General features: G+C 59.5%; 2 protein-coding genes across 4 annotated transcripts; both read right to left on the bottom strand.

Moving 5' to 3' along the window:
• Nucleotides 1-1,424: 1,424 nt before the first annotated feature.
• On the bottom strand, nucleotides 1,425-12,875 carry CASC3 (CASC3 exon junction complex subunit). 3 transcript variants are annotated; one of them, XM_068212200.1, is made up of 14 exons: nucleotides 12,580-12,875; nucleotides 10,695-10,722; nucleotides 10,376-10,413; nucleotides 8,816-8,974; nucleotides 8,588-8,739; nucleotides 8,016-8,192; nucleotides 7,128-7,813; nucleotides 5,619-5,683; nucleotides 5,300-5,414; nucleotides 4,642-4,740; nucleotides 3,852-4,066; nucleotides 2,691-2,813; nucleotides 2,453-2,534; nucleotides 1,425-1,853 (listed from the first exon to the last, which is right to left on the bottom strand). In XM_068212200.1, the coding sequence occupies exons 1-13, from the start codon at nucleotides 12,844-12,846 to the stop codon at nucleotides 2,499-2,501; spliced, it is 2,160 nt and encodes a 719-aa protein (XP_068068301.1). In that variant the 5' UTR covers nucleotides 12,847-12,875; the 3' UTR covers nucleotides 1,425-1,853; nucleotides 2,453-2,498. The 3 variants fall into 3 exon arrangements, with proteins under 3 accessions (XP_068068301.1, XP_068068298.1, XP_068068299.1); XM_068212197.1 differs by having other exon boundaries at nucleotides 2,453-2,521; XM_068212198.1 differs by lacking the exon at nucleotides 2,453-2,534 and having other exon boundaries at nucleotides 1,425-1,858.
• Nucleotides 12,876-13,022: 147 nt separating this feature from the next.
• Nucleotides 13,023-20,906, bottom strand: MSL1 (MSL complex subunit 1). The gene is made up of 8 exons (XM_068212201.1): nucleotides 20,600-20,906; nucleotides 16,711-16,934; nucleotides 16,003-16,379; nucleotides 15,283-15,347; nucleotides 15,039-15,106; nucleotides 14,683-14,807; nucleotides 14,535-14,607; nucleotides 13,023-14,397 (listed from the first exon to the last, which is right to left on the bottom strand). Exons 1-8 carry the CDS (start codon nucleotides 20,741-20,743, stop codon nucleotides 14,307-14,309), a joined length of 1,167 nt encoding a protein of 388 aa, XP_068068302.1. The 5' UTR covers nucleotides 20,744-20,906; the 3' UTR covers nucleotides 13,023-14,306.
• Nucleotides 20,907-27,287: the final 6,381 nt, after the last annotated feature.

The following is a 27,287-nucleotide window of genomic DNA, read 5'->3' as shown; positions in this document are numbered from 1 at the left end:
CGTAATTTCAGTCCCACTGTGAGCTTCTGAGAAGGGCAGAGCTGTACCTAGGAAGAGCAGAGTGGCTCCTGGGAAGGGAGAACAGCTCCTGGGGAGGGAGCAGCTCCTGGGAGACAGCAGAGATGGCACTGGTCCTGCCAGGGAAGCTCAGATGGACACTGTCCCTGTGGGTCTCAGCCCCAGGAACGACACACAAGAGCTGTCTGCTTCCTACAAAGCTGTTGGGGATGTGCATCCCACAGGAAAGGAATCCAAGTAACACCAAAACCCCATCATGGGGATGTAAGGCCCAGGATTTCAGTCGTGTGACCGATGCATCAATGACATATGGTGACATCTAAAACATGAGGGGATTCTGCTTTGGTTATGTGGCTTTGGGGGCTGAAGCAAGACACAAAAGGTCACGGAGTCACAAACACCAAAGAAAGAAGGAATTTCTGCTGGAGAGCCAGGCATGGATGAAGGATCCACACAGAGAATGAGAAGGTGGGTGCCAGTCCCCCATCCTGGCCACAGATGGGGACGGGGTGGCCGAGCCACCTTTCGCTCGGTGACGCCCCCCTCACCCAGTGCCTGCGTCGGCAGCTGGCGCGTCCCCACGGCGTCCCGGCACGTGCTCAGGAGAGCAGCAGGAACCGGCAGGAATGGGCAGGAATCAGCAGCCGGCCCTGCCAAGTTTCCTAATGCAATTTGCAAACGGCTGCGAGGACCTGGCCAAGCCGGAGCCGGAGCGGGGCCGGAGCCGCGGGGCTGGTGGGATGCGGGATGCAGAGCAGCAGCACTGCGGCACACGAGAGCCAGCCAGGACCAGCGTGGCACTGCTGCGGTGACAGTCACCCCATGGGGTCAAGAATCCCAAAGGGGACACAAGGCTGCCGTGGGGAACTGAGGCAGGAGCTGGTGTAGGGCTGAGGTGCTTCCTTGTGGGGCCGGAGCCCAGCCCGGTGCGTTGGGGCGGGTTCCAACACCCTCCCCACAACCCCAGCAGTAACACCCAAGTGCTGGGAGCAAACCTGGCCCTGCCGAGCTGGTTTGGGTGCTGGCTGGGCTGCTCGGGTAGCGTCGGGGTGCTGGGTGCCCACAAACCTCCCCCTCTGTCTGTGGATTTGGCAGAGGGAGGGTGGAAACATCCCCTTGCGCTGCTGGGGGTGGCAGGGATGGGGGTTACCCTGTGGATTCCCCTCTGAGAGCTCACACACAACAGTTACCAACAGTTTGTTGAGAAAAAAATCAGGAGGAGCTCCTAAGTTAAGTGGTTCCTGCCCAGGCAGTGCATTCCTGACAGCTTCCCACGGCTCCATTGCCTTTCCCCTGCACCAGAAGTGGCAGAAATGAACTTGCTAATTGAAAAGAGAATTGAAATGAAGAATCAGCTGGGGTGGGGGGGATGTCACTGCTGCTTACCCAAACAAATAAAAACGAAATACCCAAAAGAAACAAATCAGCTTTACTGAAGGAGCTGCTTCATTCCTTAAATAAAAACAGAGACCACGATCAAGCCAGCAGAGTTTGACATCCCAGGAGGGAGCGGGGAACATTTAGTAACGGGGAGAAGTTGGGAGAACGTGTGGCCATGGACCGACTCGGGGGTTGGTTCTTTGGCGGCCCCAGCACGGGGGAGAAGGGGGGTGGGCAGCAGCGAGGTGGATTTTGGGAAGGCACCGCTCGGGCCACGGGGGAAGTGCCTGGTCCTGAACACAGTGCAGGTGGCTCATCCCGCTGCCTCACCTCCACGCAGGGAAGGAGCCATTCCAAGGAGCAGCTTCCTCCTCGCCGAGGGGCCGAGTCTGGTGCTGGGATTCCTGTGGCCGTGTCCCTACGTGTTGCTCCTCTCCTTTGATTTTTCACCTTTGCTGTCCTGGGAGGAGAGGGGAAGAGGGAAGAGCAGCAGAGGTTTAGGGCCCCCCAAACCCTTGCATGGGGGAACAGTGCTATGGCTGCGTCTTGCCAGCAAGAACCCACCCCGGTTGGCAACCTCCCCATCCGCCTCTCTGGGCACAACCAGCCCCCTGTGCCAACCTCTCCTCATGGTTCCAGATTTTTCCACCACAAGGCCTTTCCAGGGCCCCTCCATGAGACAATTTGCTTCTCAGCCCTCCCCATGTACAGGAACCCACCGGCACATGCCTGCCCGGGTCTGGGCTTGCTTGGCTCCCATACGTGAAGAAGGTATGGAAAGGGAAACCAAAAACACACATGGCATTCCAGCACGCTCACACATGCACAGCTCACAGCACTGGAGCAAGGAGACCATTCCCAGCACAGGGAAGCACTCGCATCCTGAAAAACCTTTAACCCTACTGCCTGAATTATCTGCTGAGTTCTCAACGTTTATCCTTCCAGAGAACTCCCTGCCTCTTAGCTCCTCCAGCCAGGGCTGGATTTTTCCCTCTCAAAATCGTCCTGTTTTCTACCCTGAGCAAATAAAATTTTAAAAAAGTCAACTTCAGACTTACTTTTTTACGTGGTTTTAGTTTTAAAGATTTAAGTAACTCAAATTAACTGGAGCCCTGCTTACCACCTGCAACGAGAAGCTGAGGTTTGGGAGAGGTCAGAGATGAGACAGTTTAAGATTTCCCCTTACAAAAGAACAACGTTATTTTTTTTTGGGATGGGAGGGGGAACTGCAGCCTCACACACACCAGTGACATCACACACACACACAAGGACCAGTGGTGAGGGGATGGTACCTCTGGAGGGGGTGGCTTGATGGTCACAGGCTGGGACGTCCGGCGGGGCGGGGAGGGCTTGGGCTGCACCTGCTGCTGGACAGTGTTGTAGTAGGTGACCCCCCCATACACCTGGGACTGCGCCTGCAGGAGCAGCAGGATCAGAGCTCCGGGCTGGGGGGCCCTGCAAGCCCCTCCTGGCACCCACTGGGGCTGGATAGCTGCCCCCAGCCAGAGCCAAGAGGGGCTGTGCCCCCCAGAGATCAGCTCCCGAGGCCCCTTGTGTGTCTCCACCCCTCACCAACGTGCCCCCACTCTGGCAAGGACAGGACACAGCCTATGCAGATGGGATTCCCTCACCCTGCAGTCCATGGAATGCCTGAACTTCTTAACAGCAGCTTTTCTGCCTGGACACAGCTCCCCTGCACATCCAGCCCTGCAGCCTCGGGGGAAACTGCCCTCAAAGCAGGGTGAGGTCCTGCCAAGATCAGCTGAAGCAGTGGGAAGGGCAGGGAAGGTTGGGAGCTCAGGGAACATGCAGCTCTCCAGCCTTCCACGGCGTGTCAGCCCTGCTCCAGCCTCGGCACCAGGATCTGGTCTGCTCTGGTCTCATCTGCCTTTTCAAGGATCAGGTCTGATCTGTCTCCTCAGGGATTAGGTCTATCTGCCTCCTCACAGGGATAAGATCAGGTCTCATCCTCAGAGAGATCCAATCCAATCTGCCTCCTCAGGAATCTGAACTGATCTGCCTCCTCAGGGACCCAATCCAATCTGCCTTCTCGCTGCCCGGCAGCAACCTTAGATACCGAGTTGGGCCATGGAACACAAAAATCCATCGTCCTGCTGTTCACACCAGCCAGTTCCCAGCCTCTATCTCAAACAGAACTGACTTCCAAAGCCACTCCCAAGGTATCCTTGGCTCAGCCCTGGAGAGGCTGTTTCCCTGTTCCATAAGGGAAATTCCATACCCCCAGGACAGGATTTCACCCGCTGCCTGCCACGCTTAGGGAGCTGCACAGGAGCCACGAGAACAATCCTTTCTGGGATGACAGCAGCCTTTCCCCATGGAGCAGCTGTGCTGCTCCACGTCCTCTCCCAGGAACGCCTCGCAGAACACACCCCACACTCCACAACATCCCACCTGCTCCTGCCTGGGAAGGAGCCGCGGCGCGTCCGGCTTACCTGCGTGTTGGAATAGAGATGAGGAGGGGGTGGAGGGGGCAGAGCTCCAGCGGGGTAGGGGTAGCCAGGATTCCCAAAATTCATCACTCCAGGGGCGGAGAAGTAAGTCGGAGTGAGCAGCTGCTGCGGCGGGGGCTGGCCCGGGGGCATGGACACTGGTGGGGGGTAGAGGCCGGGGTTTGCCATGGCAGGGGGCGTCTGGTGGGGGTGTAAACCTGGAGGTGACGGGAAGCACACGGATGTCACCCAAAAAGCCAGAGCATCCCTGGGTAGCAGCAGGAAGGAGCACGCTCTGCTCCAAGGGGTCCCTGCAGCCCCACGCTGGGGAGGGACACAGAGCAGCAGAGCACAGCCCCCTCCCCAGGTCCGGATTCACCGGAACCAGACATGGCAACTCCACTGCAGGAAACAATTTGTGTGGGCAAGCAGAGAACGTGTTTGACAGCTCCCAGTTCTGCTTTTTCCTGAGCTACAGGGCCAGGGAGTGAGGAACCAGCCCAATGCCCACGGAAGGGAGCGGCCCAGCTGCTGAGGCCCCACAGGGACCTGCAAACATCCAGCTGGGAGCTGCCAAAGGCTCAGTTCCCCTTGTCCTGCACCGGCTGGAAGCTCCAGAAAAACCTATTTTTTCTTTCCTTAAAACTAATACTGGTTCAGCCTCACTGCAGGAGGGAGCAGGTCCCTTCCATGTTGCAGAAATTAAGGAAAATGGATTCCCCCTGTGATAGAGGCTGTGGGAGAACAAAGTTCTCTGTTTCCCAGGTCCAGGGGTGTCCCACTGGCTCCTCACCTGGATGAGGGAGGTGCATCTCCGGCTGCACAATCATCCCTTGGGGAGGCAGCGGGGCTGGGTTCTCACCGTGGGTGTAGATTGGTCCCTGGAATTGTACTGCAACAACACATGACAGGCTGTGAGGAAAAGCTCCATGGAATTTCATTCCCCTGCAGCCGGGCACACACAGCCCAGCACGCCCCGAGGGCTCCCACGGCACACAGAGGCTCCCGGGCTTATAGATGCGACATGCTCCCTAAAGAAAAGCCTCCTACTCCCTTTAGAAAGCAGGAAAATACTCAGGGAATTTCTTGTCTAACACTTTAAATGCTGGAGGGAATTCCTAATCCATCCCCAGTCCTGCTCTCCCCATGCTCAAATATCAAAGACCTGATTTAAAGTTCAATTTAAATCCCAGTTCTCAGGAAGAATTGGGGTGTCCTAAGAGCCCTGGCATCGAGAGGGGATAACACTGAGGGTAATTCCATGGGTTTAAACACAACCAGGCAGGCTCCCAGCTGCCTTTTAGACACTGTATGAGAGGATACAGTGCCACTAAAACAAACAAAAGAGAAGACAAAGTCCCAACCCCAAGAGGAGTTGGGGGGGGATCCCTGCTCCAGTTGTTCAGCTCCAAGCACACCTGGAGCCACAGGAGCAGGAAGGAAACACTCACGTGGGTCGTAGTAGTGCCCTTCCATGATGCTGATGTGCATGGGGGGCGCGGGCTCGGGCACGGGGGGTCTCTGCCGCTGCGATGAGTAGCGCTTCACACGGCCCCCCGGCACTGCCTGTGAGAGTCCAGGGATCAGGGGCGCTGTGGGGCACCCACCCGCCACCCCCAACCACCAAACCTCCCCTGGGTCACCCCCAAACACCCCCACAAGGGAAAGGCTGAGGCATCAACAGCCTGTAATCACCACAACCCCAAGACAATTAGAGCCCGTCTCCCGCGCGCCGCGGAGCCGGAGTCACGCTCCGGGATCACGCGTTACCATCTCCTCCATCCGGTTAAACTGCGGTGGTGGCCCAGTTCCCACGTGCATATGGTTGGGAATACCTGAGGAAGGAACAGACTGGTTATTACTGTGGTTTGTGCTGGTTCCCAGGCCGGAGCTGCCTCACCCAGGGGCGTGGCTGCGGCTCAGCTCTCGCTCCCATGACATGGAACCTTTGGACTTCACCGCCCCAGTGATTTTAAATATTTTGGGACAAATTAGAGGCTGTTTTGTCACTGCACATTCATTCAACGTGCTTAGCAACGCCTAAATCCTGCCTCCAAACTAAATCCCCAGCTTGAAACTTGGGTCCTGCTCTGAGCTCTGAGTCTGCTGGGACACAGATCTCTTCCAGGTGGATCAAAGATCCATGTGGGATCTGAAGCTGCATTTTAAACCCTCTGCAGGGTGTAAACACTTTTATCACAGGCTCCTTTGGATTCCAACAGCAAACTGAATCCATGTGAATTCATAGCGAAGTGAATTTTAAACCTTGGCTAAAAACCACAGTGATTCCAGGGGAGTGAAAATGGATAAAACAAACACTGGAAGTGCTCATGGATCACTGACAGTGCAAATACAGGGATGCAGAATGGACGGATGGGAGCCAAATGCTTCCCAGAATAACTCCTCCCCTCCTCTGCTAGGGACACAAAAGGGACAGCAGAGTCATCAGCCTTCTCACAGCAGAACAAGATCGTGTACCTGCAGCCCTGGGAAAATTTGGGAAGATGCTTCATTTTTGTGCATTAAAAAAAACCCTAAACCAGACAATCTCAGCACTTCTGAATTCTCATCCCACTGTGACGTTTCCAGCCTGTCCAGGGGTCTGTTCTCACAGACTTCACAGTCCCATCAGTAACAAATGACTTCTGCTTCCATGACCTCAACCTCACAGACACTTATGAAAGCAGCAAGTCAGTCCCTTCTCCTTGCTCCAGTTTTACTCCCCTTGGGAAGCATTCTAACACTTCCCAGAACAGACTCTAATTCTGCAAAGGGATAATTATACCTGGATGACCTCTCTGTGGATGCGCAACTGGAACTGTCCTCAGCTGGCACCAGAGTAACTCTGTCCCATGTCCCTCCCTCCTCCCAGGCACAAAAGGATTTGCCAATGCCAGCCAGGCCTTGGCTATTGGCAACCAAATCCCAGTGACAGGAAATGAGCTGATAAACAGGAAGAAGTTCCTTTCTGCCCTGAGCAGGACACCACAGAGCCCAATTATTGATCCTTATCTCATGCTCTCCTGCAGCAGGGATCAGTCTTGCTGTGATTCACATCACAGGGAAAGGATCCCTTCCATCCTTCCCAGCCCTAATTCCATTCACCTACACAAAAATGTTTGATTTCCCTTTTTCTCTGCTGCAGCACTTTCTCAGCAAGAACCATCATTCTGCACCCACCCTGGGACAAGGCTCAGACAAAGACAGCTCAGCTCTGACCAACTGCACAGATCAGGAGGCACTGGGCTGATGGAAAACCAGGAGGCTGCTCCCACTTACCCCTCAGCTCCCGGGGCGGCATGAACTGGGACTGCCCCTGGCTCCAGTTCTGCTCTGTCAGGTTCATCTGGGTCATCTCCTGCTCAAGTCCATCCACGCTGGATTCCACGGGTGACTCCCAGTTGCTCTTGGCTGGCGGGGGGGAGGTCTCGGCTGGCGTGGGTTTTGGAATCACGGGAGCCAGCCCCTCAGAAGCAGGCACTTCCTCAGCCAGCTTCCCTGCCTCCCCAGCCTTGACTCTGGTCCTTCTTGCCCGGGAATAAGATTTCTTCTCGACTGGTCTGTCCGGTGGTGGCTGCACAGCATCAGCACCTGTGGCTTGGTTTTCCAGAGCCCCCTCCTCCTTCCCAGGGCTGCCGTGGACATGTCCCACCTCCAGCTCAGGGGATGTATCCCTTGATGGGCTCTGCTCTGCGTGCTTCCCGCGGTAGCCGCTCTCCTGCTTGGCTTGTTCCCCATTCCGGTGCAGGACAGTCGCCTCCGAAGCACGGTAGCCTGGACGGGTCTCCTTGTAGCCCCCCACCCTGGGGTAGTTCCTGGCAGGGGGCATCCTGCTAGTGCTGGCAGAGCTGCGGCTGTTGAAGGACCGTGGGGGAGCTGAGGGGCTCTTGGCACCCTGGTGCCTCGGGGGCTTGGGGGGCCTCTCGTTGGACCAGTTGGGGTCTCGCTGAGGGGGACTGCCAAACCTGAGGGAGAAAAATAGAACAATTCGTTAGAAAGAAACCCCTGGGTCGGAAGAATCCCTTTGTCAGGGAACAGCTTCCCAGCATGCACATCTAGAAACCGCAGGAATACGGTCCCACGTGACAGGGCTTTCACTCTTTGGAGCTCCAGACCTGGCCCTTCTCCCCAGGACAATCCAGGCCCTGGTGTGACTCTGGGGCTCACCGTGGCTTGCGCATCCTCCGGGGTTTGATGTCGTCGGGGTTGTGGGCTGACCGGATGTCGTATCCGTAGAGCGCGATCAGCTCCTGCCTGGTCTTGGGGGCCTGCTCGTCCTCACGGAATTTGTCATGTTCCCAGCGCCCCTCATCCTTCCACAGCTTCCGCTGACAACCCTTTGGCCTGGAAAAGGGACACAGGGAGGAGCAAGGGGCTGTCAGGTCAAGATGTGGCCGTTTCGAGCAGTTCCACACACAGAGCCTGAGCTTTCCTGGGGCAGGGAATGCACAGGAGGCAGCATCCCTCCTTCCTCCTGCTCCTCCTGCCCAGCAGCTGCTGGTGACCCACTGCTATTTGGGAAAAGCAGCTGGAAGAGTCACTGCTGCCTGGCACAAGGCTTTTTTTATAGTTTTTTTGCATCTCTCCTTCAAAACAAAGAGCTGAAGTGTCCTGGCAGGACACAGAGCAGGTAACGGAAGCGCAGACCGGGTTCCCAGTGCATCCCACTGAAGCAAGGAGCCCTGCTGGCCTGGAAGCTGGCCTGTCCCTCCCAGAGCCCCAGGGGGACACTCACGTACCTGACCTCCTCCTCCTGCGTCTGCCCTCGGAGGTCGTGCTCAAAGAAGAGCCCCTTGCGTGGAATGTACGCCGGGTTCTTCCGATCCTCATCGTCATCCAGGTGCTTGGGAACCTTCTTCCCAACTTTCTTCTCCACAGGCTCCGTGCTCTCCTGTCAGAAGCAGGGAGCTCTCACCACTGCAGCAGTCCTGCTGCCAGCCCCCAGCCCAGAGCCGTGGGACACCCACCTGCCCGTCCCCGCTCTGCCGCTCGCCCGTCACCGCTCCCTTGGGATCCACCTTCTCATTCCCCTTCTCCCCTCTGGCCGCCGACTCGCAGGAATCGTTGCTGTCCTGCTTCAGCTCCACCTTGGAGCTTTCTTCCTCGCTGTAATCCTCTTCCTCTGCCTGGGAGACACCCAATGACTCAAACATGCTCCGTTACCAACAGATCTTCCAGCAATCTCCCCAGATCTGGAGTCAGATCCAGCAACAGATTGCCCAGAAATTCCCTCAGTTCTGGAGTCCTTGTCCCAGCTGTTAGACATGACTCTTCCAAAGCGGATGATTAGCTCCTAAAATTCTTCCTATCCCTGTATTTTTACAGGAAAAGCAAAACTTAAACCCAAGCTCTCCCAAGAGAGGGAGGATCCAACAGGCTTTCTAGAATAGAGCTGGGATCAGCTGCCCCACAAAGACGTGTCATCCCACCACTCCAAAAAGGCTCCTGCAGACTGGGAAGACTGGTGATCTCAGGCCCTTCCTTCCACACTGAGGGCCCGGATCCAGCCAGGGCCACGTTTCCAAATTCCCTGGAGTTCCTCAGCTGACTCACTCTGCTCAGGAGCATGACCTGGTTTCACCCCCAGGAGCCTCTGGAGGCTGGAGCTGAACTAAAAATAGCTCGGGGTGATTAACCAAACCCTGCTCCATTTTCCTCTTTCAACACAGCCTTTGCACATCGGCTGCTCCCGGTGTTTATGCCGGGGAAGCCCAGGCTGGGCATTATTTTTAGGTACAGGAACAGAGTCATCCTGGCACGGCAGTGATGCAACAACCTCGCTGCCACTGGGAGCCTCCACGCGGGATTCCAGGCTGGAAGAGCTCTGGGAGCTGCCCCAACACCTCTGCAGCCTGCAGTGCTCCTTCCTTGTTAATACCATAGATTAATTCCCAAACTGAGATTAATTCCCAAATAAACAGCTTGGATTTCCTCTGCCTGGTGGTTTGGATGTTCTCTAGCCACTGCTTTCCTCAAGATTCCCAAAACACAGATGGATTTTCCTTAGAAAGCCTTCATTATAATTCTTAGACACCAGAACTTCCCTAAACACTTTGTAAATCTCAAACTTTAGAGCTCTGAACTAAAATTCCAGGGGAACCTGCAGCCCCCAGGCACGGGTGGTATGGAATTCCTTCAACACCTCCTAATTCCCAAAGTGCATCCCCCCTCCAGCTGCTCCCTCAGAACAGAGGGAAGCCCCTGGGATGCTCCCAACCACCACTTTGCTTTTGAATTCCAACTAATTAAAACCCAACAAGCATCCCACATTCCTCCCACGCCCTTTCTTGGCCATGGCAAATCCAGTTCCCAGTGTGAGGAGCCAGGAGGGTTTTCCCGTGCACATACTGGCCCTGCACCCTCCCCAGCAGCACAGTGACACTGGTCCCAGTGCCAGGGGCTGGGAGTGGGGGAGGCCATTTCCTCAGGAGACAGAGGGTCAGGGGAAGAGATCCAAGGACACAAACTGGGTTTGTGCTGAAATTCCACGAGAATCAGGGGCTCAGCAGGACAGAGATCGCCCTTACCTCTGAGTCCTCGGCGCTTTCATAGTCAGAGAGCACGGCTGTGGGGAGGGAAAGGAGGTGGGGTCAGGGCAGGGCTGGACACGGCTCCTCTGCCATGGGACCAAACCCCTCCCAAAGGGAATTTGGATGCCAGCACCACCCTGGATCAATGCCACACCTGCTCAGGAGGAACAGGGAAGAGTATGGGACATTGTCCCTGTACCCCACATTTGCCTGCTGTTACAAGTGAATATTTGGCATGCCAACAACCACAGGATTGGTGGAAAAGCTGTTTTGTCTGGTTTTTACTTTTTTTTGCACACAAACAACCACCACTCACCATCTCCTTCAATGCCATCCTCACTTTCCTGCAGAGAGAGAAAAGTGAGGGGTGTTAGAGGAGGGGAGGGCAGCAGCCAGGTCCTAGCAACATGGAATCATGGATTCATAAAACCACAGAATAATGGAATTGTTTAGATTGGAAAAGATCTTTAAGATCAAGTCCAACCTTCAACGAGCACCAGCCCCACGTCACCACTAAACCATGTCCCCAGAAGCCACATCCACACTTTTTGTACACTTCAGGGAATTGGGATTCCACCACTCCGTGGGCAGCTTGGGCCAGTGCCTGGCCACCCCTTCCATGAAAAAAAAATTCCCTCAGAACATACTTTCTTAGTATCTACTACCCTAACACCTTTTCCTAACAGCTGTTTTTTTGTCCTAATGTCCATTTCTCCTAACACCCAGCATCCCATGATCCCACACACAATAACAGCAACGTCTGGCCCTGACCCTATTGCATCCACCCTTGGAAGTTCAGCTCCAGTGACCAAGAAGAAACAAATTCCAGGCTCCCAGAGCCTTTCTAAGGCTCCAAGAACCTTCTAGAGCAGCTACAGTGGGGGAATATGGAGAGCAAAGCACAACCTGTCAGTGCTGGGGGTCTCCAAGGAACAAAGTGACAGTGGTAGGAGAGCCAGGATCCCTCCCTTGCCAACCAAGAGCCAGGGAAAGGGCAAGAACAGGGAATAACAAAGAGAGGCTGAGCAGGACCCAGCTCAGGGAAGGGGCTGGAAGAAGAAAACAGCTCAAAGCAGGAGAAGTGCTCAGCAGAACTGCTGCCCAGAGAAGCTGTGGCTGCCCCATCCTTGGAAGTGTCCAAGGGCAGGTTGGACAGGGCTTGGATTAAGCTGGGATAGTGGAAAGTGTCCCTGCCCATGGTAGAAGGTGGAACTGGATGAGCTTTAAGGCTCTTTTCAAACCAAACCATTCCACAATTCCAGCATAAAGACAAAAATGAACCCAACTGTACAGCAAAAACAACCCCAGAGCACAAACAACCTGACCAAGGTGATAAGATAAACCCAAAGCCACCACAGAAAAAAACACGCAGAGAGCCAGGGGGAGCTGGACATAATCAGCCCTGGAACCTAAAACAGGAAAGAGCTGGAAATAACCACCATTAGAACCCAGTCCAGGAGGGAATTGCACCTGGATGTGAACTGCAGGAGCAGAACTGCATGGCGGGGGGGACAGCAGCACCCACCCCACAGCTGCCCTTGTTGCAGGGACAGCGCCCCAGGAGCAGGGACAGCACCCCAGGAGCAGGGACAGCACCCCAGGAGCAGGGACAGCACCCCAGGAGCAGGCTCAGGATCTCAGACTGGGGAGATCCAGCCACGGGGCACACTCAGGGAGCCAGAGCAAAGCCCCTTGCCTGCTCCTGGGGGGCTGCAGCGCCTACCCCACCTGCGGCTGCCCCAGCCCAGCTCTCCCACACACATCATGGGGGGGCTCAGCCCAATTCCCCCAGTTCCCCAGACTGCTTCTCCCTCCCCTCCCCACCCCCCAGCTTGCCCCCACGTCCTAATATCAGTCCCCCCCCCGACACCAGAGCCCCCCCAGGCCTCTCACTCCGCCCCAAGGCCCTCCTTAGAGACCAGAACCCTTCTCTCAGCCCCCTCCCTGCCCTGGGCCCTCAGGGTCCGCCCGCCTTCCCCTCGGGGCCCACAGACCCCACAGCATCCCTCAGCCCTCGTTTCCCCAGGGTCCCCAACCTCGCCCTGACTGCCCCAGACACCAGAGCCCTCCCCTCCGCCCCCTCCCTGCCCCGGGTCCTCAGTGTCCCCAGGCTCCCCCGCCTTCCCCCCGGCCACACTGAGACACCAGAGCCCCGCGGCCCCGAGGCGCGCCCAGCCCCGCCCCGCCCGCCCCTCACTCACACACTCCGACTCGGCCGCGCTCTTCCCCCCCGCCCCACCGGCGCTCTCGGCCCCGCGGCCCCGCGGCCCAGCGCCGAGGGCCCCCGCGGCGCCGCGCGGCGGGCGGTGCGACAGGCGGGGCGAGCCGGACCGGGAGCGGGATCCGGAGGCCGAGCGGGAGCGGGCGGAGCGGGGGGAGCCGGGCGCGGATCCTGCGCTGTCGGAGGCCGCCGAGCCCTCGCTGTCCTCGCTGTCCTGCGAGGCGCGCTGCCGCCGCCGGTCCGCCATCTTGGCCGCGGGGCACCACGGGAGCGCCCCCGCCCCCCCCCTCCGCCGGTACCGAGCCCAGCCCGCCGCCGCCCGCCAGGGGGCGCGCGCCGCCCGCGCCGCCGACGTCACCGCTCGGCGGAAATGACGTCACACCCGAGGGCGGGCAAAGGGGGACGAAAACGCCAGCAGCCAGCGGCCTTTTCCTTGTTTATTGTAAAAAAAAAACCAAAAAACCAAAAAAAAAAATCCCGAAGGAAAAAAAAAGAAACCAACATCGAAAAGCAATAAAAAAAAATTAATAAAATAAAACCAGCGAGCGGGCGTGTCCGCGAGTGACCCCACCCCCTCCCGTAACGTTTGTTTAGAACTCGGTGGTTTATAGAGCTTTATCGATTTTTCAACAATTTCCGGATTTTTAAAGGTTTTTTCTTTTTTTTTTTGTTTTTCTTAAAGTTTTTTTTTTCTAAGTTTTTGTTTTTTTTTTTTTTTTTTTTTTTGTAAACGAGTTTTCCGGCGTTCAATAAGCTCGGGGTTAATTATAGAGGGAGGGGGGCAATGGGGGATAAGACTGGGGGGGCACAGGCTCAGTGTAGGGGTGGGGGAAAAGGAGGAAAAAATGTGGGAAAATGGGGGAGATAGGGAGAAAAAACAGAGGAAAAAGGGGGACACGTGGAGCCCCTCCCCACCCATCCAGCACCGAGAGGGTCCAGCAGCACCCAGGGGCTCGGACAGGCGATAATCGCCCCCCCCTCACAGCAAACCCCTCGCCCGCCTCAAAACATTTAAATTACATTTTAAAAAAACCATTAAAACCCCCCAAATTGTGCGCACAGGGTTTCTATTTCACCAAAAAAAAAAAAAAAAAAAAAAAATTTTTTTTTGCTTTTTAACTCTCCCCTCTGCCCCTGCCAACCCCGCTCCAGAGAGGAAAACCACCAAAGAGGGGGAAAACCTCGCAAAAGAGAATCCCAGGCGCTTCCCAGTTCCCAGGCCCCAGCCAGCTCCAACACAATCCGCTGTTTATCCTGCTTTCTAACTAAACACAACATGAAGGCAGCAGCGGGTGAGTCCCAGGGGACGTGGCACCCCCAGACACGGGATCTGGTGCTGGTGATCCCAAGAGCCCCAGATCCCAAGGCCACAGGCTGTGGAGTGCAGGGGCGGCACACGGGGGACTCAAGGACGGGGCCGGGATCCGCCCGCTACCCCCGGGGAGTGGAGCTGCTGGCCGGTGGCACCGGGAAGCCGGTGCCAGCGCGGGGGATGAGTCCGGGAAACGTTCCAAAACCCAAACGAACAAAACTGGGATCGCAGAAGAACGAAACCATCCGTCAGCACGGAGCAGGCAGCAGCTGGCGGTGACCCAGTGATGGCAGAGCTTCTGGTGCCGTAGAGGTGTTCAGAGTCCCCGAGGACATACGGAGCCTCCTGGAGGTGTCTGGAGCTCCTGGAGGTGTCTGGAGCTCCCAGCATCTCCCTTATTTCCGACAGGTCCGGTGCGGCGTCTGCTTCTTCTGCACCTCCAGCCGGCAGCGGCTGCGCTCGTCCAGCCACGGCAGCTCGAAGTTCCTGTGGGCACAGCTGGTGTCACTGCAGCTCCGTCCCGACCCAAAATGGCACCATCCAGACCCAAAATGGGCAGGGTGCCTTGCTAGGAGCGACACTGGCGCTCCCCAGCCCCATCCCCTCCCGCCCCCAGTACTCACTGTGGGGTCAGTTTGGGCAAGGGCCGGCCGAAGGCGACAACGGGCAGGTAAGGGGTGATGAGCAAACTTTCCACTGTGGAGAGACACCAGAGTGTGTGAGACCCCTCATCTGCAGCCCCACCTCCAACGCCCCCTTCCCAAGCCTCACCATCATCTGGCTCAGGGAAAAATGAGGTAACTTCAGGTTCCGACTCCTGAATCCCTTTCCTTTTGTACATTCGGAGCTGCAGCCGCTGCAGGATTCTCTGTTCCCTGATCCGCTGGATGTCCCACCTGGAAAATAGGACGGCTGGGAAAGTGAGGAGCCACGGGCAGTGCCAGACTCCCCAAAAGTGATCACAGGGCTGCACTGGCTGCCAGTCATGTGAGAGCATCCCTCCTCCTGCAGCATTCCTGGTGCCCATCCCAGCTGGACCCTGCCCTGCCCCCTGCTCTAGGTGACACCCTGGGACCCTCCCCTGTGAGACTGGCACTCCAGACCCCCATTGCTCCCTTTGCTCCAACCTTTTCCTTCGTTTCTCATCCAGCTCGAGCTTTGCGTGCCGTTTGGAAAAGACGCTGTCATCCAGGTTCTGCAACAACACCGGACAGGGATCAGTGCATCATCCCGGGGCCAGATCCCCCACCTCAGCCTCCCAACCACAGATGGGGTTTATGCTGGATGAGGGGATGAGATGCCACCAGTTCCGGGAGTGTGGGACAGCCTGGAAAGCCCCTGTGGCACCGCCAGCTCCGATGGCTCACGTACCTCCAGGAGGTCCGAGGGGTTGGGGTCTCTCAGGGGCTCCACGACATGGTCCCTCCAAGACGGAACTGCAGGACAAGAAGGGTGTTACCCCACACCGGAATCCCCACAGCCCCTGCTCCATCCCACCACCTCCCCACTCCCTTCCTGCCCATCCTTCCCCTTGGAGCACGGCTTGGCATGCCCCAAACCCCCATCCTGAGCCAGCGGTGGGAGCTGCCACGGGACAGCAGAGCACATCTGCAGTCCCTCGGCCAGGCACACAAGCAAACCTGAGCCATTCCCAGGGGTGTGCCAGGCTCTGTCCGTGCTGAGCCACCTGGCACAGCCCAGTTCCCAACGCCGGCACCAACCTCGCTGGGCTCAAGGCAGGACAAGCACCGGATTTGGGGACAGCAGGTGACCCCGGTGCTGTGTCACCATGGCATGAGCCAGAGACACGTTTCCCACCCACCCACAGGAAGTTGCTTCACCGCTTGCTCCAACAGACACCAGCCAGGAGCCCTGCCCAGAGCAGGGGGGGCCTGAGATGAGGTTTGGGAGAGCCCAGAGCCGGCACCCACCGCGGTGGAAGGAGCCAGCAGCATGGCACCTTTCCCAGTGCCTCGGGCACTCCCCTTGGGAATCTGGGAGCCCTTTCCCAGACTCAGAATGAGGGTGCCGAGCCCTGTTCCCAGGCTGGCTCAGCCCCAGCAGCTTCTCCATCACTCTCTCCATCCTTACTTGCTACAGTCTCCTCCTTTTTGGGAGAAGGTTCCCGCAGCGGCGATGGGGGCGGCTGGTGCCAGCGGCACAAGTACATTTCTGTGGTGGACAGATAGGGCAGGTCGTCGGCCTCGCTGACAAAGCCTTTCTCCTTGGGGTGGGTGCCGGGGCCCTTCGGCGGGGCTGATGCTCTGAGTGGGGTCTCCAGGAGCGACCGGGGTTTTTCCGGAGTCTCTTGGCTCCGCAGTTCTCGTTTACAAACAGTTTCAGCCAAGGAGCCGCCCGATTCCTCCTTCCCCGGGGAGTGTTTTGGAGTTTTACTCTTCACTTTGGAGAACTCTGACACTAGTTTTTTAACAGGCGTCTTCCTCTCCGTGCTCCCAAAAGTTGGCTTCCTGCAGGAGGAAGAAGAGCTGAGCCAGGCACACGGATCCTCGCCCTGCACCAGGGACACTGTGGGGGGCTCCTCGCACCCCCAAACCAGGGCTGCTGCACCAGGGCCAGACTTAAGCATTTCACAGAGGGGCTTCCCCAGCATTTTGGGACCCTGCACGCCCCACACAGGCTTTCTTGAGGTTCTCCTTGACACAGGGATGTGTTCCTGGTGCTGGGTGGCCTCTCCAGACACCTCAAAGGCCGCTGGGCAGTGCCAGCCCCACAAACAGAGGGTGAAGCCATAGGGAGTGACCCCCCTTCTCCTCACGCAGCCCCCCATGCACTCTGTACCTTTTATGCCCCTTCCCGTTCCTGCCGTAGGGGAAGTGCTTGGGCTGCAGGGTCGGGGGAGGCTCCAGCAGGTCCTGGGGACACTCCAGAGGCAGCTTCTCACATGCCTCTGCCTCCGGCTTCTCATCCACCTCAAAGCCCTGGAAGATGCGGTGCTTCTCCCGCTCGCTGTCCTTCTTCACCAGCTGCACCCGCCTTTCCATGCGCTCGATCCGCGCCAGGAGCTGCAAGGCAGGTGAGGGAGGGCTCACCTCGGGGTGGGGTCACCCCCATGGGCACCCCGGGGCCAGCTGCCACTGGATGTCCAGTGGCACCAAATGGCCACTCTCCAGCTGCTTCTCCCGGTGCAGGGACATCTTCCACTATCCCAGGTTGTTCCAAACCCTGTCCAAACCTGCCCCAGAGATGGGGCAGCAGAAACCAGAGAGTTTGGGGGGTCCCACCCTCTGTGTATCCTCCCCGAGGATGCAGGATGGCGAGGGGGGGGTTGCAGTGGTGACCCCTGCCCATGGTCACCTGCCTCCAGCCAGGGCTTGCACCGTTTAGAAGGGCTGCTTTGGACAGCAGAGTGGGGGGGTCCCAGCACCCCCCAAAGGAGTGGCTTTGGGGGGACCCAGCTGTGGGGAGCAGAGCCCAGTGCACCCAGGGTGTGGCGGTCCCGTGTCCCCACCAGTGTCACCCCGGGAGGCTGTGCCCAGGGCAGTCCCTGAAGTGCCATCACGGACTTGCCGCAGTGGCTCCTCCATGTTGGGGGACGCGGCATTGCCTGCGGTGGCATCACGTGGGGTGTCCCCGTCCTTCCTGCCACAAACGGGGCCACCACTGCCGACACCGCCACTGCAGCTGGGCATGGCCACCGCCGCTGATGGCACAGGGCCACAGGGCCGTGGGGCTGGCAGGGGGGTGACCCATGGCTGTGGGGGGGAACACGCAGCATCCGTGGGGTGACACAACACCCATGGGGGCACAACGCAGGTAGGGCAATGTGGGGGAGGGCATACAAGAAGGCTACCTACGCTGGGGGCACACATGGCATCTCTGGGGTGACACAGACAGGACACACGTGGTGGGGGGCGGCGGGGAGCAGCACAGCTCAGCTGTGGGGACCCCACAGTGTCCCCCCAAACGCTGCCAGCCTCTCGTGGCTGTGAGTGTCCCCAAACCCCCGAGCTGGGGGCGCAGCCCCTCCTCGGCGAGCTGGCCCGACGTCCCTTGTGGCCGTGTCCCGCCCGGTGCCCGCGGTCCCTTTAAGGCCCCCCCTCCCCGAACGGTCGCCACGGTGACGGGCGGCGGCCCGTTAACCCCCGCCCCGCCCCCGCCCTTTGTGCCCCCGAGGCTTTGTCCGGGGGGGGGGGCTGCGACCCCCGGGGGCACCCGCGACCCCCGAGGGGGAGCCCAGCCCTGCGGGTGGCAGAGACCCCCGGGGTGGCGGCGGGCAGGATTGCCCCTGGCGGGTGTTTAACCCTTTGGGGAGCGGGGCATTAACTCCCACCCCCCCAGCCCCACCCCCGGAGGGTTCCGTACCCCCCGGGTACCTCGGGGAGGGGGCAGATGCCCCCACCGAGGGAATTACTTCTCAAAGAGGGGGGGGTATTTAACCCCTGGAGTGCCACGGGGGGAGAACAGCAACACCCAAGGAGGGGTGGGGGGGGGGGAGGAACACACACATTAACCCCTGGGGTGCCAGCGGCGGTCGTGAACCCCCGAAGGGAGGCACGTTAACCCCCTTTAACCCCCAAGGGGCCTCCACCACGAGGGGGAGAACTGGAAGGCCCGATGTGGGGCACTACCGGCCAAGGGGGGGGTTAACCCCTGGGGTGCCGGTTAACTGCCATGAGGGGCACATTAACCCCCAAGGGGGTGCACTAAGGCCTAGGGTGACACGGACATTAACCCCTATGGCGGGCGGGGGGGGACATTAACCCCTCAAAAAAGGGGGGCATTAACCCTCGAGGGGAGCAGAATTAACCCTCAAAGAGGGGGGCAATAACCCCCATGGGGTGCAGAATTAACCCCCAAAAAGAAGTGGGTATTAACCCTCAAGGGGATGGAATTAACCCCCAAAGAGAGGTGGAATTAACCCCCAAAAAGGGGGGGGGGGGTGCATTAACCCCAAAGGCGGGCACAGAATTAACCCTCAAAGGTGCGTGGCATTAACTCCCATGGGGTGCAGAATTAACCCCCAAAAAGAAGTGGGTATTAACCCTCAAAGGGATGGAATTAACCCCCAAAGAGAGGTGGAATTAAACCCCAAAAAAGGGGGGGGTGCATTAACCCCAAAGGCGGGCACAGAATTAACCCTCAAAGGTGCATGGCATAAACTCCCATGGGGTGCAGAATTAACCCCCAAAAAGAAGTGGGTATTAACCCTCAAGGGGATGGAATTAACCCCCAAAGAGAGGTGGAATTAACCCCCAAAAAAGGGGGGGGGGTGCATTAACCCCAAAGGCAGGCACAGAATTAACCCTCAAAGGTGCGTGGCATAAACTCCCATGGGGTGCAGAATTAACCCCCCAAAAAAAAGTGGGTATTAACCCTCAAGGGGATGGAATTAACCCCCAAAGAGAGGTGGAATTAACCCCCAAAAAGGGGGGGGGGTGCATTAACCCCAAAGGTGGGCACAGAATTAACCCTCAAAGGTGCGTGGCATTAAGTCCCACGGAGTGCAGAATTAACCCCCAAAAAGAAGTGGGTATTAACCCTCAAGGGGATGGAATTAACCCCCAAAGAGAGGTGGAATTAACCCCCAAAAAGGGGGAGGGGGGGTGCATTAACCCCAAAGGTGGGCACAGAATTAACCCTCAAAGGTGCGTGGCATTAAGTCCCATGGGGTGCAGAATTAACCCCCAAAAAGAAGTGGGTATTAACCCTCAAAGGGATGGAATTAACCCCCAAAGAGAGGTGGAATTAACCCCCAAAAAAAGGGGGGGGGTGCATTAACCCCAAAGGCGGGCACAGAATTAACCCTCAAAGGTGCGTGGCATAAACTCCCATGGGGTGCAGAATTAACCCCCAAAGACAAGTGGGTATTAACCCTCAAGGGGATGGAATTAACCCCCAAAGAGAGGTGGAATTAACCCCCAAAAAGGGGGGGGGGGTGCATTAACCCCAAAGGCAGGCACAGAATTAACCCTCAAAGGTGCGTGGCATTAACTCCCATGGGGTGCAGAATTAACCCCTAAGGAGGTGGTGAAATTAACCCCCAAAAGAAGGGGGCACATTAACCCCCAAGCAGGCCACTGAATTAACCCCCCCCCAAAAAAAGAGCTGAAATCAACCCCCAAAAAGGGAGGTATTACCCCAGGAAGGGGGGTAAATTAAGCATTGAGGGGATGGAATTAACCCCCAAAGAGAAGTGAAATCAACCCTCAAAGAGAGGGGTATTAACGCCCCCCCCCAAAAGTGGGGGAGCATTAACCCCTTGAGTGTCACAGGGAGTGAGAACTTTGCTGTTGGTGGGCAGAATCCCACCACAATCCCAGGGTGGTGTTGGGGAGCCATTAACCCTAAGGGGAGGGGGCATCACTCTACGAGAGGGGGGTTAAAGCTAAGGGTGGTTAAATTTAGTGGGTGTCACCCCATGGGGGGGGTCACCCCATAGGAGGGTGTTAAACCCGGGGGGGGGGTTAGCCCTAGGGTGGGGGTCACCCCATGTGGTGCGGGGGGTGGGTTAAACATGAGGGAGGTTAAACCTAAGGGGGAGTTAACCCTAAGGGGGGGGGGGTCACCCCAGAGGGGAGTGGGTTAAATCTGGGGGAGGGTGGGGGGTTAAACCCAAGGAGGAGTTAACCTTGGCGGGAGTTAACCCCTTCCACGCCGCATTCCCGCCCACCTCCCCGGTTCTCCCGGTGCCCCCCCCCCCCTCCTCCCCCCCATTCCCCCGCCGTACCGTGTCGCGCTCGGCCCGGAGCTCCTCGATCTGCCGCTCCTTGGCCTGCAGCTGCTGCTGCTGCTGCTCGATCAGGTCCAGCTGGAGCAGCAGGATCTGCCGCAGGCAGGCGGCCTGCCCGGGCGACCCTCCGCCGGCGCCCATCGCTGCGCGGGCCGCGGGCCGCCGCTTCCCCGGCTCCGCGGGCCCCGCTCCCGGCCCCGGCCCCGCTCCCGGCCCCGCCGCCGCCGCCTCCCCGGGCAGCCCGCCCGCATCCCCCGCCGCGGCCCTGCCCCCGCCGGCCGCCGGCCCCGCCGCGGCCCCGCTCCGCTCCCGCTCCGCCACCCCGCAGCCGCGGCCCGTGTGTGCCCCCAGCGGCGGCGGGGCCCGGGGCCGCCGGGCCGGCGGAGCGGGGCCTTCCTCCCCCTCCTCCCCCTCCTCCTCCTCCTCCTCCCCGCCCGCCCCCTCGGGCCGCCGCCGCCCGCCCCCCCGGAACGCCGTGGACCGCATGGCCGGGCCCCGTTACCGCCCGCCGGCGCGGCGGGGCGGCGGCGCGGGGGCCGCCGGGGGCATTGGCGCGGAGCGGCCCCTGCCCCGGGGATGACCCGCGCGGGGATGAGCCGCGCGGGGGGGCGGCGGGGCGGGGGTCGGTACCGGGCACGGGACCCCGGGTACCGGCGAACGGGGCTCGGCGCGCATGCGCCGGCGGCGGCGGGGGCGGTGGGATCCCCGGGGGTGAGGAGCGGGGCCGGTCCCCGCACGGGGACCCCCGGGGCGGTGCCCACCCGCGCCGCTTCCCCCGGGCCGGGGGGGGGGTGGTGGTCGCGACACGCGGACACGCGTGAGGCGGGGGTCCCGCGCCGCAGTACCGGGGGCGGCCGCTCGGGGGCCCCCGAGAGTGGCGGTACCAGCTCTGCGCGCCCGCCCCACGGGGGGGGTCTCGGGTCACGGGCCGGTCCCGCGGCGGGAGGGGACACGGCGGGGCGGGGAGACCTCCGGACTGGGGGGATGGGACACGACACAAAGGGACCCACCGCTATGAGCCCCCCACGCGGGGAGGGCCGAGAGCGGGCAGCTGTGCTGTGATTCTGGGGGTCCGCACCTCCCCATAGCCGCACACCCCCCCCGCCCCCCCACGCGGGCTGAACCCCCCCTCCACCGGGGGCTGAACCCCCCCGTCCCCCGTGCACACACAGAGCTCCGCAGTTCCTGCCGGATGTGTGCAAGAACGTGCACACACACACAAGTCCGCAGCACCCCCTCTGCAGAGGCTGCAGCCCCAGCACACTCGTACGTACACGGACACGCACACGCGTGTCCCCCTGCAGGGAGCGACTGCAGCCCCCACTGCAGCACAGGCGCAGCCCGCAGATGCTGCAGCCCGTGCACCCCCGACTGCAGTGCCAGAGCACAGGTCTGCACGCTCATGCACACGCATGCACACGCACAGCCCGGACTGCAGCCTCACGGCACACGTATGGACGCGTACGGGCGTGCACGGACATGTATGCACCCGTACACGCACACACGGAGGATCATTTCCCCCTCTCCCGGCTGAAACTCCACCCCCCGCAGCACACGGGGCCGTGTCACCGGGGACACACAGGGGACACGCGTGGCACGTGCTGGGGACGCACAGGGGACACGTGGGGGACGTGCCTCTCCGCAGAGCTTGCGTTCAGGGACACACAAACACACGCGGGGGGAGATTCCCCTTCACCCAGCACCCTGCGAGCATCAGGGTGCCCCTGGTCCTGGTGCCCGGGTCACACTGGCGGTGCCACCCCCACGGAGTGGCACTGGGGAAGCCCCTCCGAGGTTCCTGCTGTGCCATGGGTCACATCAAGCCCTGCCAGCAGCTGTCCCCAGCAGCGTGTGCACATGTATGGGTGTTGTTCAGACACGGGGAGGGGGGAGGGCTGTGGTTGTCCCCCCGTGTGATTGTGCACATCCACACATGTGGCTGTGGTCACCTCCAGGGGTGGCAGTGCGTGTCACCCTGCGCGGCTGTGCTCACACACACACACATCTGTGTTTATACATGTGTGTAGCCACTCTCATACACGCAGAGCCATGGCTGTACACGCGCGTGGTCACGTGCACACACATGCACGGCTGTTCTTATGTTCATAACCGTGGCTGTACACACGCGTGGCTGTGCTCACACACGTACACGACTGTGGCTGTACACACGTGTGGCTGTGCTCACACACGTACACGACTGTGGCTGTACACACGTGTGGCTGTGCTCACACACGTACACGGCTGTGGTTGTGCACACATGTGGCTGTGCTCACACACGTACACGGCTGTGGTTGTGCACACGTACACGACTGTGGTTGTACACACGTGTGGCTGTGCTCACACACGTACACGGCTGTGGTTGTGCACACATGTGGCTGTGCTCACACACGTACACGGCTGTGGTTGTGCACACGTACACGGCTGTGGCTGTACACACGTGTGGCTGTGCTCACACACGTACACAACTATGGTTGTACACACGTACACGGCTGTGGCTGTACACACGCACACAACTGTGGTTGTACACACGTGTGGCTGTGCTCACACGTACACGGCTGTGGCTGTACACACATACACGGCTGTGGTTGTACACACGTGGCTGTGCTCACACATACACGGCTGTGGTTGTACACACGTGTGGCTGTGCTCACACACGTACACGGCTGTGGCTGTACACACGTACACGGCTGTGGCTGTACACACGTGTGGCTGTGCTCACACACGTACACGGCTGTGGTTGTGCACACATGTGGCTGTGCTCACACACGTACATGACTGGTTGTACACACGTGTGGCTGTGCTCACACACGTACATGACTGGTTGTACACACGTGTGGCTGTGCTCACACGTACACGGCTGTGGCTGTACACACGTGTGGCTGTGCTCACACACATACACAGCTGTGGCTATACATGCGTGGTTGTGCTTGCACACGTACACAGCTGTGGCTGTACACACGCGTGGCTGTGCTCACACACGTACTCGGCTGTGGCTGTACACACGTACACGGCTGTGGTTGTACACAGGCGTGGCTGTGCTCACACACGTACACGGCTGTGGTTGTGCACACGTGTTGTTGTGCTCACACACGTACACGACTGTGGCTGTACACACGTACACGGCTGTGGCTGTACACACCTACACGGCTGTGGTTGTACACAGGCGTGGCTGTGCTCACACACGTACATGACTATGGTTGTACACACGTGTGGCTGTGCTCACACGCACATGACCGTGTTGATACACAGAGCCATGTTCACACGTGTGACCATGCTGACACACACAGAGCCACGTTCACACGCACATACACACACATACACACGTGTGACCGTTCTCACACATGACTTTGCTCACACAGAGCCTCGTTCACACATGTGTGACCACATTCACAAGCATGGCAGTGCTCAAACACACAGAGCCTTGTTCACACACGTGTGACCACATTCACACGCATGGCAGTGCTCAAACACACAGAGCCATGTTCACACACGTGTGACCACATTCACACGCATGGCAGAGCTCAAACACACAGAGCCATGTTCACACACGTGTGACCACATTCACACGCATGACAGTGCTCAAACACACAGAGCCTTGTTCACACACGTGTGACCACATTCACACGCATGGCAGTGCTCAAACACACAGCCATGTTCACACACGTGTGACCACATTCACACGCATGGCAGTGCTCAAACACACAGAGCCATGTTCACACGCATGGCAGTGCTCAAACACACAGACCCTTGTTCACACACGTGTGACCACATTCACACGCATGGCAGTGCTCAAACACACAGAGCCTTGTTCACACACGTGTGACCACATTCACACGCATGGCAGTGCTCAAACACACAGCCATGTTCACACACGTGTGACCACATTCACACGCATGGCAGTGCTCAAACACACAGCCATGTTCACACACGTGTGACCACATTCACACGCATGGCAGTGCTCAAACACACAGAACCATGTTCACACACACACGTGGTCATGTTCACACACACGGAGGCATGGTCACACACGTGTGGCCATGCTTACTCAGAGCCATGTTCACATGCATGACAGTGCTCACACACACACAGAGCCACATTCACACACACGACTGTGCTCAAACACAGAGCCATGTTCACACACGTGTGACCACGCTGACACACAGGCATGTTCACATGCACGACAGCGCTCACACACACACCACAGAGCCACGTTCACACACGACAGTGCTCAAACACACAGAACTATGTTCACACACACGTGTGACCATGTTCACACCCACGACAGTGCTCAAACACACAGAGAGCCATGTTCACACACACGCCTGGCCGTGCTCACACACACGCACACACACGCGCACACAAGTCCGTATCCGCGCACACGGGTGCCGTGTCCCCGCCGTGCCCGTCCTGCCCGGGCCGGGGTCGGTGCCGGTGCCCATCCCCGCTGCGGCAGGCCCACGTGCCGGCCGGCGCCTGCCCGCACATGGCTCTGCAGCAGGGAGGCTGCTGGGGCTAAAAATGGAGCAGGGCGCACATGCCAGCGCCACGTGACGCGCATGGAGAGGGCTCCCCGCGAGAGGAGGAGGAAGAGGAGGAGGAGGAGGAGGAGGAGGAGGAGGGAGCCCGCTCACATGGGTTGGCACAGATGCCAACCCGGCCGCTGGCCACGACGCCGTGGCCTCTCTGTGACCTGTGGGTTGGTTGGGGGGGGGAGGCTAATGGGGTCGCCCCCTCCCCACTTCCTGACACATTTGACTTTTGGGAAGGTCAAACATGGGGTTATAGCGGAACGGGAAAGAGGAGGAGGGTTCCCAGGTGGTGGGTGTGAGGTGGGGGATCTGGAGGTCTAAGGAGTTCCCGGTGCTGTCCTGCCCCCTACCCCCCTTCGCCCCCCCGTAGGGTCCCAAGGCTGCAGAGGAAACACAAACATCAGCACATGAGATCTTGGGGGATGGGGGCAGGTGAGGGGGATCCCCACCTGCCTTGGCTGCTCCCCTTGGGGGTCCTCCCCAGACCACCCTACGTGATGAATACACCGGGGTCCCTCCTCCCCCAGGAGTCCTGCACCCCTTTTGCACCCCCATGTCACAGTATCACCCCAATTTCTGGACCCCTGAATGCTCTTGGGGTCCTGACACTCCCAAACCCTATCTCAGAGCACCTCTCCTGTGGCCCTCCTGGGGGGGGGGGGGGGTCCCTGTATCCCCTGCACTCCTGCAGTCCTGCACCCTGCACCCCAAGACCCTGCACTTCCTGGGGTCTCTCTGCACCCCAACACTGGTCTGCCCCATTCCGCAGTGCTAGGACACCATGGGGTGTCCCCGCCTGTCTTGGGGTGCCCCCACCTGCCGTGGGGTGCCCCGCCCGGGGCCAAGAATGCCTTGTTTACCCGATTTTTCCCGTTCCCGGGGAGGGAGGACGATTCTGGCAGCGGGAGCTGCTGCCCCAGCCAAGAGCCAGGGGCCGAGCCAGGGCTGCTCCCTGCAGGAAAACACCCCCAAACAACCCGAAACCCCAACCCTCCAAGCTCTCTCTCGGCCTCCACAGTAGCACTGGGGGTCTTGCCCCACCTTTCCCCCACAGTGCCGTCATTGGGGATGGATGAAAAGGGGGTCAGGGGTGCAGGACCCCCAAACTGGGTGGCACCCAGTACCTCTGGTTGCCCCTCAAAGTACAGTTACAGGTGGAGAAACTGAGGTTCGATGTGTGTAGGGTGACACGGGGACACAGCTGGACCCAGTGTCCCCAAGCCCACAGGACAGCTGCAGCCCCAAGGCGGGTCTGGGGGTGTCCAAGTGGGACTGGGGGTGCAGGGCTGGGGGCCCTGTCCCGTGGCAGCCCCCGGTGTCCAGCCTGGGGGCAGCGGGGGTGATATGCAAGAACGAACCCCCGCTCCCGGTGGAGACGCGCTCCCCCCCCCCCCCCCCCCTTTTCCTGGAAAAGGTTCAACAAGGTAAACAAGGCTCCAGCCCCGAGTAAAAATAAACCCTCGGCACGCAGGCGCCGGGCGGGAAGCGGGGCGAGCGTCACGCGGCACGGCCACGGCACCGGCACCGGGCACCGGCACCGGGCACCGGCACCGGGCACCGGCCTCACCCCGCGCTCCGACACCGGCCCCACCGGCCTTCCGCTGCCTCCTGCCCCCAGCAGCAGTGGCAGGGGAGGGAAATGCAGACTGCATCCCCCGTGGGGCTGTTGAAGTAGCGGGGTGCAGCGGGTGCATCTCGGGGGATACGGCATGGGAAGGGCAGGGGCACAGCCGATGGCACGGACGGGGTGACGTGTGTGTCCCCCCGACACTCCGGGCACCCCATTGCCGGTGGGGGTACCCCACGGGGTCCTGGCACGACGGGATGGGGGAGATCTGGATTGAGAGGTAGAGACCCTGGGAGGTGCCGGATACAGAGGGTGCAGGGTTTGGGGTTGCAGGGGTGCACACATCCGTGGAGGTGCAGGATTTAGGGTGAATCTAGTGGCATGTGACGACCTTGAGGGGCGTTCAGGTGCCCCCTCCGCGCCATGGACTGTTTGGCTCGGGCATTGCCATGACGGAGTGCGCAGAGAGCCGCGGGAAGCCCCCCGAGACACAGACCCGGCCTCTGGGGGCGTTCCCGGCTCACGTCAGCTGCAGTACCCCCCTGTCCCGGTGGCTTTGGTGGCCCCTCTCTGTCACTCTGCTCCCCAT

Source organism: Anomalospiza imberbis, chromosome 22, assembly GCF_031753505.1.
Source record: "Anomalospiza imberbis isolate Cuckoo-Finch-1a 21T00152 chromosome 22, ASM3175350v1, whole genome shotgun sequence".
NCBI lineage: Eukaryota > Metazoa > Chordata > Aves > Passeriformes > Viduidae > Anomalospiza > Anomalospiza imberbis.
This window is presented reverse-complemented; position numbering and strand designations above follow the sequence as displayed.

Bases quoted from the DNA above. Each gene is read 5' to 3' on its own strand.
- CASC3 (XM_068212197.1), bottom strand. From the start codon at position 12,846: ATGGCGGACCGGCGGCGGCAGCGCGCCTCGCAGGACAGCGAGGACAGC. The intron at 7,814-8,015 runs GTGAGCCCCAGA...TTTCTCCCTCAG, and splicing joins CGGAGGATGCGCAAGCCACG to GTTTGGCAGTCCCCCTCAGC. The intron at 5,684-7,127 runs GTAAGTGGGAGC...TTCCTTCCTCAG, and splicing joins GCCGCCCCGGGAGCTGAGGG to GTATTCCCAACCATATGCAC.
- MSL1 (XM_068212201.1), bottom strand. From the start codon at position 20,743: ATGGGCGCCGGCGGAGGGTCGCCCGGGCAGGCCGCCTGCCTGCGGCAG. The intron at 16,380-16,710 runs GTACAGAGTGCA...TTCCTCCTGCAG, and splicing joins AACGGGAAGGGGCATAAAAG to GAAGCCAACTTTTGGGAGCA. The intron at 14,808-15,038 runs GTTGGAGCAAAG...CCTATTTTCCAG, and splicing joins GATGAGAAACGAAGGAAAAG to GTGGGACATCCAGCGGATCA.